Here is a 12,982-nt window from a genome sequence, read left to right on the forward strand (position 1 = left end):
AACCCTAAAATGTACATAAACCCCGCCCCCAGGAACACACAGTCCATGTTGAGAAGAGGAAGAGTTGTTGTAGTAGAGCACATTTGTGAGTCTGCTCAAGCTGTCACATCTGTCTTTTCACATTTATTGCAATACAGTACGTAACACGATCAATAGCATGTCACTCTGTAGGCATTTTACAACAGTTCCCACACGAGCGATTTATAGATTATCATGACAGAATATGCTAATCAATGACTTGAAGATAATTAACTCCACATCAGCTACATAAATTCCTCAACTAACCATTTAGAAACGTCCTACTCCATTCTACATGTTGTCACTTCTTCTTGAGTCTCTCCATCATTGTAACTCCAGTTTAAACACAAAAGGCAGAACAGTTTCTGACATGTTAGTGCTTGTCTGCGTGAGGTAATCGGCGCTGCTAACACACACACACACACAAACACACACACACACACACACACAAACACACACACACACACACACACACACACACACACACACACACACACACACACACACACACACACACACACACACAGACACACACACACACACACACACACACACACACACACACACACACACACACACACACACACACACAAGCTATTGAAGCTCCGCCCTGTGTGCCAGGAGCAGCAGCTCATTTGCATTTAAAGTGACACACACAAGACAACACGTTTTTGCTCACCCTCAAAAACGGACAGTTTTAACATGCTGTAAAAAATACTCTGTCGGGTATTTTGAGCTAAAAATTACACAATCTGGGGATATCAGAGACTTATTGTACATCTTATGAAAAGGGGCATTATACCACCCCTTTAAAATTGTATATCTCCTAAATGCGAATTTTGTCATTGTTTTGGAGCGCATTTGCTTACAGATAACAGTAAGGCTAATATATTCATACTAAAAAACAAAAAATTTACATTTTTGGATTTCAAGGGGAATTTAAATATACAAAAGAACGAAATAAGAAACAGGTGTGTGACTCAATCAGAAACCATGGCAGAAACTATGAATGAGGACTCAAACAATGCAAACTAAACTAAACTGAACATGATAATGAAACTATGAACTAGACAAGACATGTACATGAAACCCTGGAGTAAAAGGTGCTTTTTTTCTTCCACAACAGTAAATAGCAACAAAAACCACTACAGTACTTTCCCAAACACTATAAAAACTTTAAAGTTTTCCTGGACATTTATGAAGTGTAATGACAATTTGTGAATTAATAATCTGATTTAATAATTTGCAAAATGTTGCCAAGGATTTCTTTTTTTTTTCTTTTTTTTTTAAGATGAGCATATAAAATATATGCTTATGAGTTTCAGTTTTGTCTTGAAGATTGGTTGTTTGGGCCAAGGCCAAAGAGGCAGATAGGCTGAACTAAAAATTATTTTCCCCGATTTTTAGTGAATAGATTTGTTACTAGATTCTTCAATTAAAACAAGGTTTGAGTTAATCGATGTGAATTAAAGCTTAAATTAAATGTGTTCATTATAAAAGGAGTGTGTTTCTTCAGAAGACTTGGATTAAACCACTTGATTGAATCACTTTCACAATCTCTTTATTAACTTTTTGAAGCATCAAAGTTTTGGTTACATGACTTTAAATGTCTCAGGTTTCATTAAAAATATTTTCATTTTTGTTTCAAAGATAAATGAAAGTTTAATGGGTTTGGAATGACATGACGGTGAGTAAATGATGACAGAAATATCATTTTTGAGCGAACTATCCCTTTAAAAACCTATTGCTGTATCAAAAGGCGTTATGGCAGATAGACAATGAAGATGAGGGAGAGGTGGATCTAACTGCAACTTTTAAGTTTTAATCTCAAAACACAAAACAAAGATGATAATCCAGGCAAATATGAGCAAATGTAACAGCTACACAACATAAAGATAATACCGACCCAACGTCTTAGGAAACTGAGAGCATATAAATACACAGGGAAACAAGATAATGAGCAACTCAGCTAGAAACAGGTGATGAATGTAATCAGTAACAATGCTAGTAGCCTATGTGAGATTAAAATAAGTGTGTCCCAAAGCATAGCATGTTGATAAGAGTATCCCAAAAGTCCCCAGATGGTCTATATTTCCAGTAGATTTTTTAAATGTGTGTATCCATGCACACTCTAATGGCTAATATTACCTACAACCCATTGCGCTTTGGAGAAGGATTCAATTAAGAAACACAAATAAAAAGTGTTTAAAAAAACTACAAACATGGCGGATTTCCACGACTGAAGGTTAAGTAGAGAGGTTTAGATAAAGGGGTTTGAGGGACTAATGATCAACATTTAACCTGGTAAAAAAAACAATAAATAATGTTATCTGCATCCGTTTGGTCATTAACTTTTAAATGGATCATTATGCAAAAATATGAGGAGAGTTCCCTGATCCAAAGACCCATGACTGACAGATCAACATGCTACTTCTTTTCTCTCCAATAAGGTAGGAAATTAAATGAAAATAAATGTGGAGGATGTTAACTGTGACAAGATGATTGACAGGCCAATGTACAGTGAACAAATGCATGTAAATATGTGACAGAGCGCCTGTTAAAGACACAATTTATTGATGTGATGGTATGTCCTAAAGCTTGCTCTTCTGCTACACCCTCAAAAGTATGTATTTTTATATACATACTTTTAGCGAGTGGTATTAGTAGTATAGGCGAATTGGAATACAGCATGTGGAAATGGGGAACAAATGAAACACAACACATGAAAAAATGTGATACAAACTAAAAGTCCATAAAACAGACTGAAAACCTAACAATAGGGCCTCAAGCCAATTATACATTGCAATTCATATGTTACAGTATACATTATGTACATTCATAGACAACTGCACAGATACCCTGTCAGAGTCATAGAATTTTTACGACAAGTTGACTGTACATTATGCCAATAAAAATTCTAAATGTTCTTGGAGATCATTACCATATTGCAAAACATAACAAGACAATATATATATATATTTCTGTGTTTACAGGTCAAATGCAAGTTACAGACTGAAACACAGAATTGATTTAAAGGACCTGTGGGTGTGCAGCTTTCAAAATGATGACGAGGAGGCAGAAGATGAAGAGACAGGTGTTGATCTAAGGATTTCCATCGTATTGGCTTGGTCTGTCTCTCTGTGCCTGGTGTCCTTCCGGTGAGTTTTTTTTTAAATTACTTTTTATTGGGAAAAAAAAAGTGGTTGGGACTAGGCTCTGCAAGAAAGATCTCCAGGAGCAAGACTGATCACTCATGAGAACATGTTCATACGATCATGTAACAAAGAGCAAAGCATGTGGGTAGTCTGTGGGCATGTTGTCTGACGCTGAAACTAGGCTGCTAACCAAAACAATACGTAGTCAGGATGCTAATGCTAGTGTATGATGACAAGTGCAGGGCAATTTGAGCAGGTGTATAAGGACGATGCAGTCATTGTGAGATGATGAGTAGGTGTTTTTCAAAGCATTTGAAAGTGGGGTATGTAGGTGTTCTCACAGGTGTTAGGAGTTGGTTGCACCACTCAGGAATAAGTCTACTTGAACAAGTAGAAACCCTTCATGTAAGAGAATAGGCAACCAGAAATTGTCATCTTATAGAGGAAGATGTAGGGAGTATGTGATAAGTAATATTGCATTTAGGCTACTTATGGTGTTCAGCATGAATATGGAGTTTTTGACACAAGCCATTAAATGGAAGAACTTTATGATGATGGGTACTAACTGTATTGAATGTGGACTTGTAGAATGTGGACTTTATTTTAAGGTGACGTAATTGTAATTATTCAAATAAGAACCGAGTAACTATGTTCTTAATATAGAGTTACGGTTTGGTTTTAATGCATACTTTGCTGTTATTAGCCTGGGCATAGTAATGTGTAACTAATTCACCTTAAAATAAAGTGTTACCTAATATTTTGTCATGCTTTAAAGAAGTATACTTATTTTCAGTGTTGACTATCATACTAAAGAACATGTAAGGTACTTCATTTTTACTGTATTTTATTATTGAATATTACATTTAAAGTTAATTATTTTAAATATTCTAAATTGCAACTTCATCTTTACAGATGTGTAATTACAAATATATTTAAATACATGACACACAAGTTTCAATAGGAATAACATTAAAGTATATACCGTATTTACTTTAGATGCTTGTCAGGTAAAACTTTAATTTGATGGTCTTTTGAACATTCTGTTAACTATAAGTAACTTTGCAATTACCTGTGAACTAACTCTCATTAGAGTATTAGTAGACTGTCTGCTTAATATCTGATAACTCTTTATTGTGATGCTCCCCAACAGACATTCTACTGACTATAAGTTACTTTGCAACAACATGTCAACTTCTTCTAACCCTACCAGTCTACTAATACTCTACTAACAGATAGTAGACATGTAGGTGCAACGGTACTTATAGTAAAGGACCATCAAAATAAATTGAAACCGTTTGTCAGCATATTCAGTAACCATATTTTAAAGAAGTAATTATTAAATTACATAGTAAATAAATCAGAAAATGCACTGACAATTAAGTTATATCCCCGCAGTTGTATTTTTGACTGCATGGTCTTGAAACAAAATCCCGAATCCTCTTAGTCTGAGACAAAGACAAGATCAAGTACAAACGCGGATGAGACTGAGACAAGAGCGAGACCTTCAAAAAAAGTCTTGGGTACTACACTTCTGAGAAATCACACTGGGGTCTGTGACACCTCACCTGTGAAAAAAAAAATTGGGTCAAGGCACATTCAGTAACTAAATCTTGCATAACATTTTTGAATACTATATTTAACTGTGAATAAAATGTTAGGGTTATAAAACACAGTGGATAATTCAGATAGCTTTGAATGTGTATCTCACATTTATGCACCTATAACCATGTCTAAAACAAGATTAGCGAAAGGCAGAATTTAAAAATAAGATGTTAGTCATCTTTCCTGCAGAAAGCATCTATACTTCACACTATTCCAAAAATATAAATGATTACACACATTTCACAGTCTTCCTACCTACACGTTTTATTAGGCCTAATCTAACTTTTGAAAATGAACTGCAAGTCGTACAGCCAAACTTTCCACTTGTCGCTTAGCCACACTGAAATGAGGAAGTGGTAGCTGTCGCTGTGATGCTGCTTCCTGTACTCATGACTCACTGAGACTTTCCTGCCCTTTCTGTTGTAAAGAGGTCGAGCGTGTGTGGTCTCTTCATATTCACAACATAATCACGCGCTCTACTCTCTCTGTGGATTACTAACTCACACCATGCTGTTCTCTCACTTGCAGTCTGCCTGAGCTAAAGGATCACTGGTTGGAAACTTTACACAGGTGAGGTGTCATTTAGTACATATCATAAATGCAAAAGGGGAACATACTTAATTCTGAAATTCAAGGTTAATTCGATTTGTTATGCTAAAAAGGGGATTTAGACTTCTGAACCCCACTGTCAATGCAAATCTCTCCAGTTACAGATGCAGAAGTCTATTAGTATGTTTACCAGTGGTGAACTTCTTGCTGTTAAGTCACTATATGTGTGGCACATAACAGATAATGTTGCAATTTCAAATGCCATTGCAGGAAAACTGCAGAGGCAAGATCGAGTGCAGGCAGCACTTCCCCACCGCCTAGCGTCCTCATGAAGGTGCTGAGTGGCAATACCACGGTACGCGTTCTTCTGTCACTGATTCATAAACATTAGTGATCAGATTTCCAAGGGTCAAACTGCATAAATGCTTGGAATGGGATATTTTTCTTCTATGCCTTTTATCTCCGATGATGTAAGTCCTCAGCCTTGGTCTCTGTATGGAAATACCTTTGGGTCTTGCCTTACAGATAATCAAATGACATTTATTTTGCTGTTTTCTCTGTCCTACAGAATAAAACTCTAAGTGGAGTTGGGATGGACTCTGGCGTGGAGTTGCCTTTTGATGTGAGCTCTAAATTTTTCTTATATTCACCAATTCACAGTAGATTTTAACCTTAGGCAAACACATTCTTTCTAAGCGAGTTACTTTCAATTACACTTAAAAATTACTACAGAACAAAAATAAGGATGCTAGAAATGAATGAACAAATATATCGTAGTTTTGACAGTTGCATGTGTGTAATTTGAAGTCACACCCTAATACTCCTTCATGCGCTCATGACAAACATGTGCCTGTTCCCAGGGCAACGGCAAAATCTCCACCCACCCAAAGCATTTTCATAACCAGGAGGCACATTCACAGCAGCCTATTGGTGAGTTTAAACTAGCCAAAATGGCTGTTCGAAACCACATGTTTGGTTAGATGCCCGCCAGAAAAAAGAAAAAAAAACAGTGAAACTGAGTGTGTGTGAAAATAAAAGTGCAAGAAAACAAAGGTGTGAAAACACAGTTTTAAGTTCTAGTAGTATACATCTTTGATAAACTGTTGTTCAATTTGAAGTAATGCTTATATTGTATTTTTTTTTCCTGAACAGAGAATGGAGGCAAAAGGAACTTTTTCACATTTAAGCTGAAGAGAAGCTCTCCAAACCCAAGTGTTCCTGCTTATCCTGAATCTAATGCCAAGAACTTGCTGTTTGGACGACATCTACAAGATGACACCACACTTCCAAAACCAATTACTGTACGTCAGTGTGTTATTGATGTATTATTATCTTATGATTTGTTGTCTAAGAACAAGTAAATAGCAATCTGTCTTCAAAAACATCACCACAGGTGCATTCGGTAGAACACGTGATGTTTATTTTGACAGACATTGTAATTTCTTGCTAAACTTATCCAGACCTCAATCAAAAACTTTTGAGATAATTCTGATTGGAAACAAAAATATGGCAAAAACAACAGCAGTTTTAGAAGGTTTTTATAAAATTAGTCAAACCCCTTGCCAAAAGACGGAGGAAATTTATGGTATGCAGAAAAGTAAAGTGGCCTTTGGTCATAGAAAAATTGATTACACATTTTGATGAGAGATTATGAAGACATATATTTTTTGTTTGTTTTCTTTAGAATAACATGCACCAGAAAGAAAGTAAATATGGCACATTTTTGACTCCAGGATCAATTGCATGTTAACTTCAGCCTTTATAGTCGGTAGAAGATTTATATTTCTCAAGCTTCTCATGTTTTTGGCCCTCCAACAGGAAACACTCATGTTGCTGTTCAGGAAGGGTCCATTTACTGAGGGTGTTTTCAGAGTCCCATGCAGCAGCAAAAACCTGAATATCCTCAGAGATCAGCTGAGCTCTGGGGCCGAGGTAGACATGGAAGCCCTGCCTGTGACACTCTTGGTTGGATTGTTGAAGGTGAATAATACACTGTTTGCGTTAGGCCCAGCCTTTGCCTGTGTGTGTCTCTTATCAACATCCCTTCTATTTCTGAGGTGTCTGTTAAGCAATAAGTCATTTCTTTCATTTTAATGTACTGACAGATTTACCTGAGGGAACTCCCTGGAGGCCTTCTTGTATTTGAGCACTATGAAAGCTGGATCAGTGCTCTGGAGAAAGAGAGGACAGAGGATGCTCAAAGTGAGCTGAGAAGGTGAGTAGGACTCTCTTTTGTGACCTAGCTGTAGTTGTGACCTCGCTGTAGTTACAGCGTGGATGGTAGTGAGAAAACAGCGAGCAGATGTGTGGGCTATTAAAAAAAGTCCCTGGCACAGATGTGATTTGAAACGGGACTTTTCTGTGAGCTTTCTATGTACTCTTCGGAGATTTGTAAATAGGGAAGTTGGAAGCTGAAGTCTGGCCACAAAATGTCAGAAAGGTGGTTCTGTTTTTGTCCTTCTTCCCTCATCAAAATTAAAATATGAAGAGTGGTTAATAGAAAAAGGACCTTACTGTTTTTTCTCTGTTGTTCTCTGCTCTCAGAATGGCTGAGAAGTTGCCCAAAGCAAACAGTCTTCTCCTGCAGCACCTGCTGTGCCTGTTTCACCACATCAGTCAGCGTTCAGAAACCAACAAAATGGATGCCAAGAACCTGGCAGTGTGCATTGCTCCAACCTTGCTGCATCGTGACAGCCAGCCCCTAGACAGGGATGATGTAGAAAAGGTCAGACACTTGGCTGGAGTTTTTTTTCCTTTCCTTTTTTTAAATGACACTTCTAAATAATCTATTATACTATATCATGAAATTGTTTCTTGGAGTCTGCCTTGGTGTTGAGCCTATAGCTCTAAACATAGAAATAGCTTAGCCTGGAACGTGTTTGAGCAAGAATATATGTCAAAAGTCTACTCAATGTTTTCTTTTTTCATGATCCACCTCTGCAGTTTCGATTTGACTAATCTGTTGATTTAAGATCAAAACTTGGCACTGTAATATGCATGGTGCGGTTTAGATGCATAAGAAACCACAGCACCAAAAACACTGTGACACTGAGTTGCACACAAAACTCAACACATTTTATAAAATTGACATCACTATTTTTATTTTGTTTTTTCAGGTAACAAGACTTATCCAGTTCCTAATTGAAAATTGCTGTGAGGTATTTGGACGTACTATCCTGATGCTTTTTGGGGATTTAGAGGAAGATGACCCCATTGACAAGTCAGGTAAATACATCTAAACTATTTAGATACGAACTGAAATAAAATTCCTAAATGTACTTTAAGATCTATGCACCATTGATAAGCCCTTTCTGATGAGACATGAGGCCATTGTATCCCATATTGCAATAAATTATATTATGTCATTTATTCAAACTCAATAAATAATATCCAACCTATCAAGACCTCGATTTATGATTTTGAGTTTGACCACAACCTCAATTCTCAACAGAATGTTCACCAAACTTTGCATGGTATTAATACATTTGCATCTAGAAAACGGCCTTAAAGGTGATGTTTCTGATGAATTGCATTACATCAATCCCTATTAGAAAATCCAGCTTAAGCTACTGTAGTAGCTGTGTTTTGGAACATGGTTTCTAGTTTTTAGCTGATCTAAACTGGTCCAAGCTGGCCAGCTTTCAAATATCCAAATATCCGCTTGACCATCTAGAGCTGGTATGATGAACTATTAGTTGGTTTGTTGCTGCTTCAAGATCTACCAGCTTAAAAATGTTAATAATTAGCTTGGAACAGCTAAAGACCATGTTAGACCAGCTACCATGATTTAAAACACAGCTACCATGTTAGGTTGAATTTTTCAGCAGGAAACAGTCTCCCCTCTACCAATGGCAACACTGATAGTCTCACCCCAACCTCATTGGTAGAGCAAATGTTGCTGCGTTGGGCTGGCTGGTATGCTCGAGTTAACAGAGCATTGTTTTGATAGCGTGACAGAGCCACGCAGACCTTTAATATTGATTTATTCTCAACAGATTCAGTCTCCTTGATGTCCCCTGATATATCCTTCGATGTCCACCAGCATGACTCAGCATATGACAGCACAGATCCTGATGTTGATTGTGACTGTGTGGAAATTGAGAGCCAGACTCAAGAGGACAACATGATGCCACGTGGGAGCCCATGCCTAAGCAAGATAGGACGCTCTGACATTCAGTCTTGTTCCTCTGACGCTATATTTGATGCTTTCACAAACCCTTTCAATCGCCGGTGCTCTGAGCCCTCCATTTTTCCTTCTAGCTCCATAATGGGCTTAAGAGAACTTGCCCGCAGCCATGATGATTTTTCGACAGAGAAGGAAGACTTTGACAGCCAACCACTCAAGAAGCAGAACTCAGATGACTCCTTCTTGCATCCCCACCGCTGTGAGAACAGAAGATCTGATATGTCTCTCAGGAAAGTGGTTGGGAGTTTGAACATGCCCATCAATGTGTCATCTCCAACATCTAAGGCTGGTTCCTGCCCATCGTTTTGTTCCTCTGATAGTTGCTCCTCAACTCTCTCAGAGCAATCAATAACCACCTCACCACTGCCATCCCCTGTAAGCCCTCGTAAAAGCCAGTCTACTAGGCATTCATCCTTTATGAATAAGTCTAGACATAACCAAGGAGAAGTTGAAGTGAACCGACGGTCCCTCTCAATGAGGGCCAAAAGCATTGGAAACTTTACATTTAACAGAGGCAGTCTGAAAAAAGGGGAATCTCAGAAGGAAGTTGCCTTCCCTTGTGAAACGCTCCAAGAAGACTCACAAAATGAGACAGAGAACATTGATGAGCTTGTCCGGCGTCGACGGCCTCTCTCCGCCATCGAAGTCTTCCAACAGGTGGATAGTCGTATGCCATGCAGCCCCCCATCCTATGAGCAGGCGCTGCAGACCGGAGCACAACCGGCCCCTCCACAGTACAGGGCCATGACAGTCCAACACGCCAGAGAGCTGGGGAGGAAATCTCGTCCCATTTCTATGAACGACTACCTATTGGACATTTGCAAAGTTGACGAACCCACAGAATGCATAGAAACATTCACAGAAAATGTTCAATCTGTAGAACCACAGCCGATTTCATTCCGGCAGAGGGCAATGTCCGAGTCGGTATCCCAGACGAGGAACGACAAAGTGTCCCGCAGGTGTAGTCAGCCTGTATTTGAGGAGTTCTCCTATGCTAAGGAATCTTATGTGTGAGTGTTTCTTGTAAAACTGAACTCCTGCTAAGATTTAAAAGTGAAGTGTGTGATTTGTGTGCCACTAGTATCAACTTGTTTTCAAAAAGGTTTCCCAAACTCTCCTCCCATCAGTCAGATAGCCCTGCCCCAAACTTCCATCATTGGTTGATCCACTGTTGCCATGTTGGCCTGGTCAGGATAATCAACCAAGCAGAGCAATGTTTTGATAGTGCCACAATGTAAACACTTTTCGGGGAAATCAACCATTGAAATGGCTTCCTTATAGCTGACTCTACAGTTAAGCTGGGATAGGAGAACATATTTTAACATAGAAAAATGGCAGACTTCAGCTTTAAAATAACCTGCAACTGTTAAGCTCAACTGTTTAATTTAGTGACACATAGTGTTACAGTGATTTTATATGCTAATATTGAATCATTTTAAACTCTTGCCAGCATGAAGCTATGTAAATAGACATTTACAATTAAATTGTATAATATGATAAATAGTGTATGTTGGTAACAGAATAATTTTGATGTAGTCCCAATGTACAGCTGTAAAATACAAGATTTCTGCAATATTGCTACTTTTTATTTCACTACAATAAAGAATCTTAGAGGCCACACCATTTGAACTCATCCCTGACCGTCTCGAAAAGCTGTTGAGTCTTGGGGTTATTTCACCTTATGAATGGTTTTCGGGTAACATTATTTGCTTACCCTCATGTTGTTGCAATAATGAATGGTAATTAGAGATTTCAAGCTTTATAAAAGTCTTTTTTTGTCTGACTGATATTTGTTTGTCATTTTGCAGATTCATTGTATTAAAAAGAGTCACCTCGATAAAAATTCTACAATTCATCTTTAGTGTTCCACAAGAATAAAATCACGCTGTTTGTGTTTGGAATGACATGAGATTGAGTAAATGATGACAGAATTTAAATTTTTAGGTGAAATAATCTTTTTAATCTTTGTTCCTTTGGGATACCAACAAAAAAACATTATAAGAGATCATGAGGAACTTTCAGAAACCATGATTTCATACCTATAGCATTTTGATTGGCACTGTTCCCCATCGTTGTCAAAGGGTTGCATAACAGAGAACACAATGTCATTGAGAACAGCGTGTTCTGCGTTGGAGAGGAAGTCGGCGATCATGTGGACTGATTTGGTTTTTCGCTGAATTTGGTTTGTCGTCTCACATATCTATAGATATGCCCCTATTTCCTCCTCTGGGAGCCTTACTAAGAAACAGACTGCAGTGTCAAATGTCACTCAGCATTGTTTCTATAGCACACGCTAATATTGTTCTGTATATGGGTAGTGCTGGCAAGTCTTCTAAAGATTCTTATCAAGATTCAGAACATGCTGCACAACCTGCATGATCTTTAGCATCAAACTTTTAAGCAGCTTTTAAAGCATCATGCTCCATACAGTCCGTTTCATAGCAATCAGCAAGTGAAGTAAACCTTTGTGACATATTAATAAAGGTCACCAGACAAAGTGGAAATACCACTTTGTGTTTTCAAAATTCACTATAAACTTGGCAAGGAACACATGTTACATTATGAAACTGTGAATAGTAGCATGTGTTCATGGATAGAGGTCTCTTAGTTACATAACACAGTGGTTCTTCCTCTGTTGCTGTGTCCATTATACAGTGATGAATGGGCACTTTATATAATGAATGTTTTAATGCTTAAAGTTAAATTAACAACCAATTAGTGACCATCCGTATTCAGTGACAAGTATTGGATTACCAACAAATCTAAATAGGGAACAATGTTATTGAATTTCTCAAACAAAGCACACAAAACCAATGACATAGTCTATACAGAGAAATGTTAACAGCAATTACGTTGACTAAAAAAAGATGCTCTAAAAATAAAATAAGAGCAGTAAGCTCAACAGATTGCACAAACTGTATTAATGCGTTAAATCAAGATATGCATAATATTAAGTAGGAAATGACTGTAATGGAGGGAGAACCGTGAGTCATGTCATGTTATCTTGTAGTAATAACAACAAAAAGATAGGTAGAAATATGGTATAATAATATTTTGGTTATTATGCAACCAACAGGAACCCGAATACAGTGAGATCTGCTGAAGTAACCCAGCAAACACAGAACGTTCGCACAATGTACCCAACCTTCTAACAACGTTTTAACAACATGGCCAAAAGGTTGCTATAACTACATGGTGTGGTGAAGGTTGTTGCAGCGTTGTCACAATGTTGACATTGAACCACCTTTCTGGGCCATTGCTTAAGGTTGTGCTTAGGGTGTCTGGACAACCACTGGACTACATGTACTCGTCACTGCCCTGAAGCGTGAATCAGCCGCCCGCTGGGCTGTCTCATTCTTCATCGAGCAGGGATACGTGAGTATTGCGTTTAATTTACCTCAGCTCAATAAGATACACAATTATTCAAACACAACCTACACTCACGCACCCCTTGACTGGACTGAAAGGCTTA

At 38.0% G+C, this 12,982-nt stretch overlaps 1 protein-coding gene across 5 annotated transcripts in view; it reads left to right on the forward strand.

Moving 5' to 3' along the window:
* The window catches only part of tagapb (T cell activation RhoGTPase activating protein b), a 29,436-nt gene extending 18,308 nt beyond the window's left edge, over positions 1–11,128 (forward strand). For 3 of the 5 annotated variants that reach the window (XM_077221054.1, XM_077221055.1, XM_077221056.1), the window contains 11 exons: positions 3,012–3,176; positions 5,304–5,345; positions 5,595–5,679; positions 5,893–5,946; positions 6,185–6,254; positions 6,477–6,625; positions 7,143–7,304; positions 7,430–7,539; positions 7,869–8,049; positions 8,441–8,549; positions 9,320–11,128. In XM_077221054.1, coding sequence (XP_077077169.1) covers positions 3,012–3,176; positions 5,304–5,345; positions 5,595–5,679; positions 5,893–5,946; positions 6,185–6,254; positions 6,477–6,625; positions 7,143–7,304; positions 7,430–7,539; positions 7,869–8,049; positions 8,441–8,549; positions 9,320–10,524 — 2,332 coding nt within the window. In that variant the 3' untranslated portion in view covers positions 10,525–11,128. Of the gene's footprint in view, positions 1–3,011; positions 3,177–5,174; positions 5,346–5,594; positions 5,795–5,892; positions 5,947–6,184; positions 6,255–6,476; positions 6,626–7,142; positions 7,305–7,429; positions 7,540–7,868; positions 8,050–8,440; positions 8,550–9,319 lie in introns of those variants that run through there. The other 2 variants (XM_077221058.1, XM_077221057.1) reach the window with 2 other exon arrangements.
* The last annotated feature ends 1,854 nt before the right edge of the window (positions 11,129–12,982 follow it).

The sequence above is a fragment of the Siphateles boraxobius genome, unplaced genomic scaffold, assembly GCF_051911475.1.
Source record: "Siphateles boraxobius isolate OS27281-9 unplaced genomic scaffold, OSU_SipBor_1 8, whole genome shotgun sequence".
Lineage (NCBI taxonomy): Eukaryota > Metazoa > Chordata > Actinopteri > Cypriniformes > Leuciscidae > Siphateles > Siphateles boraxobius.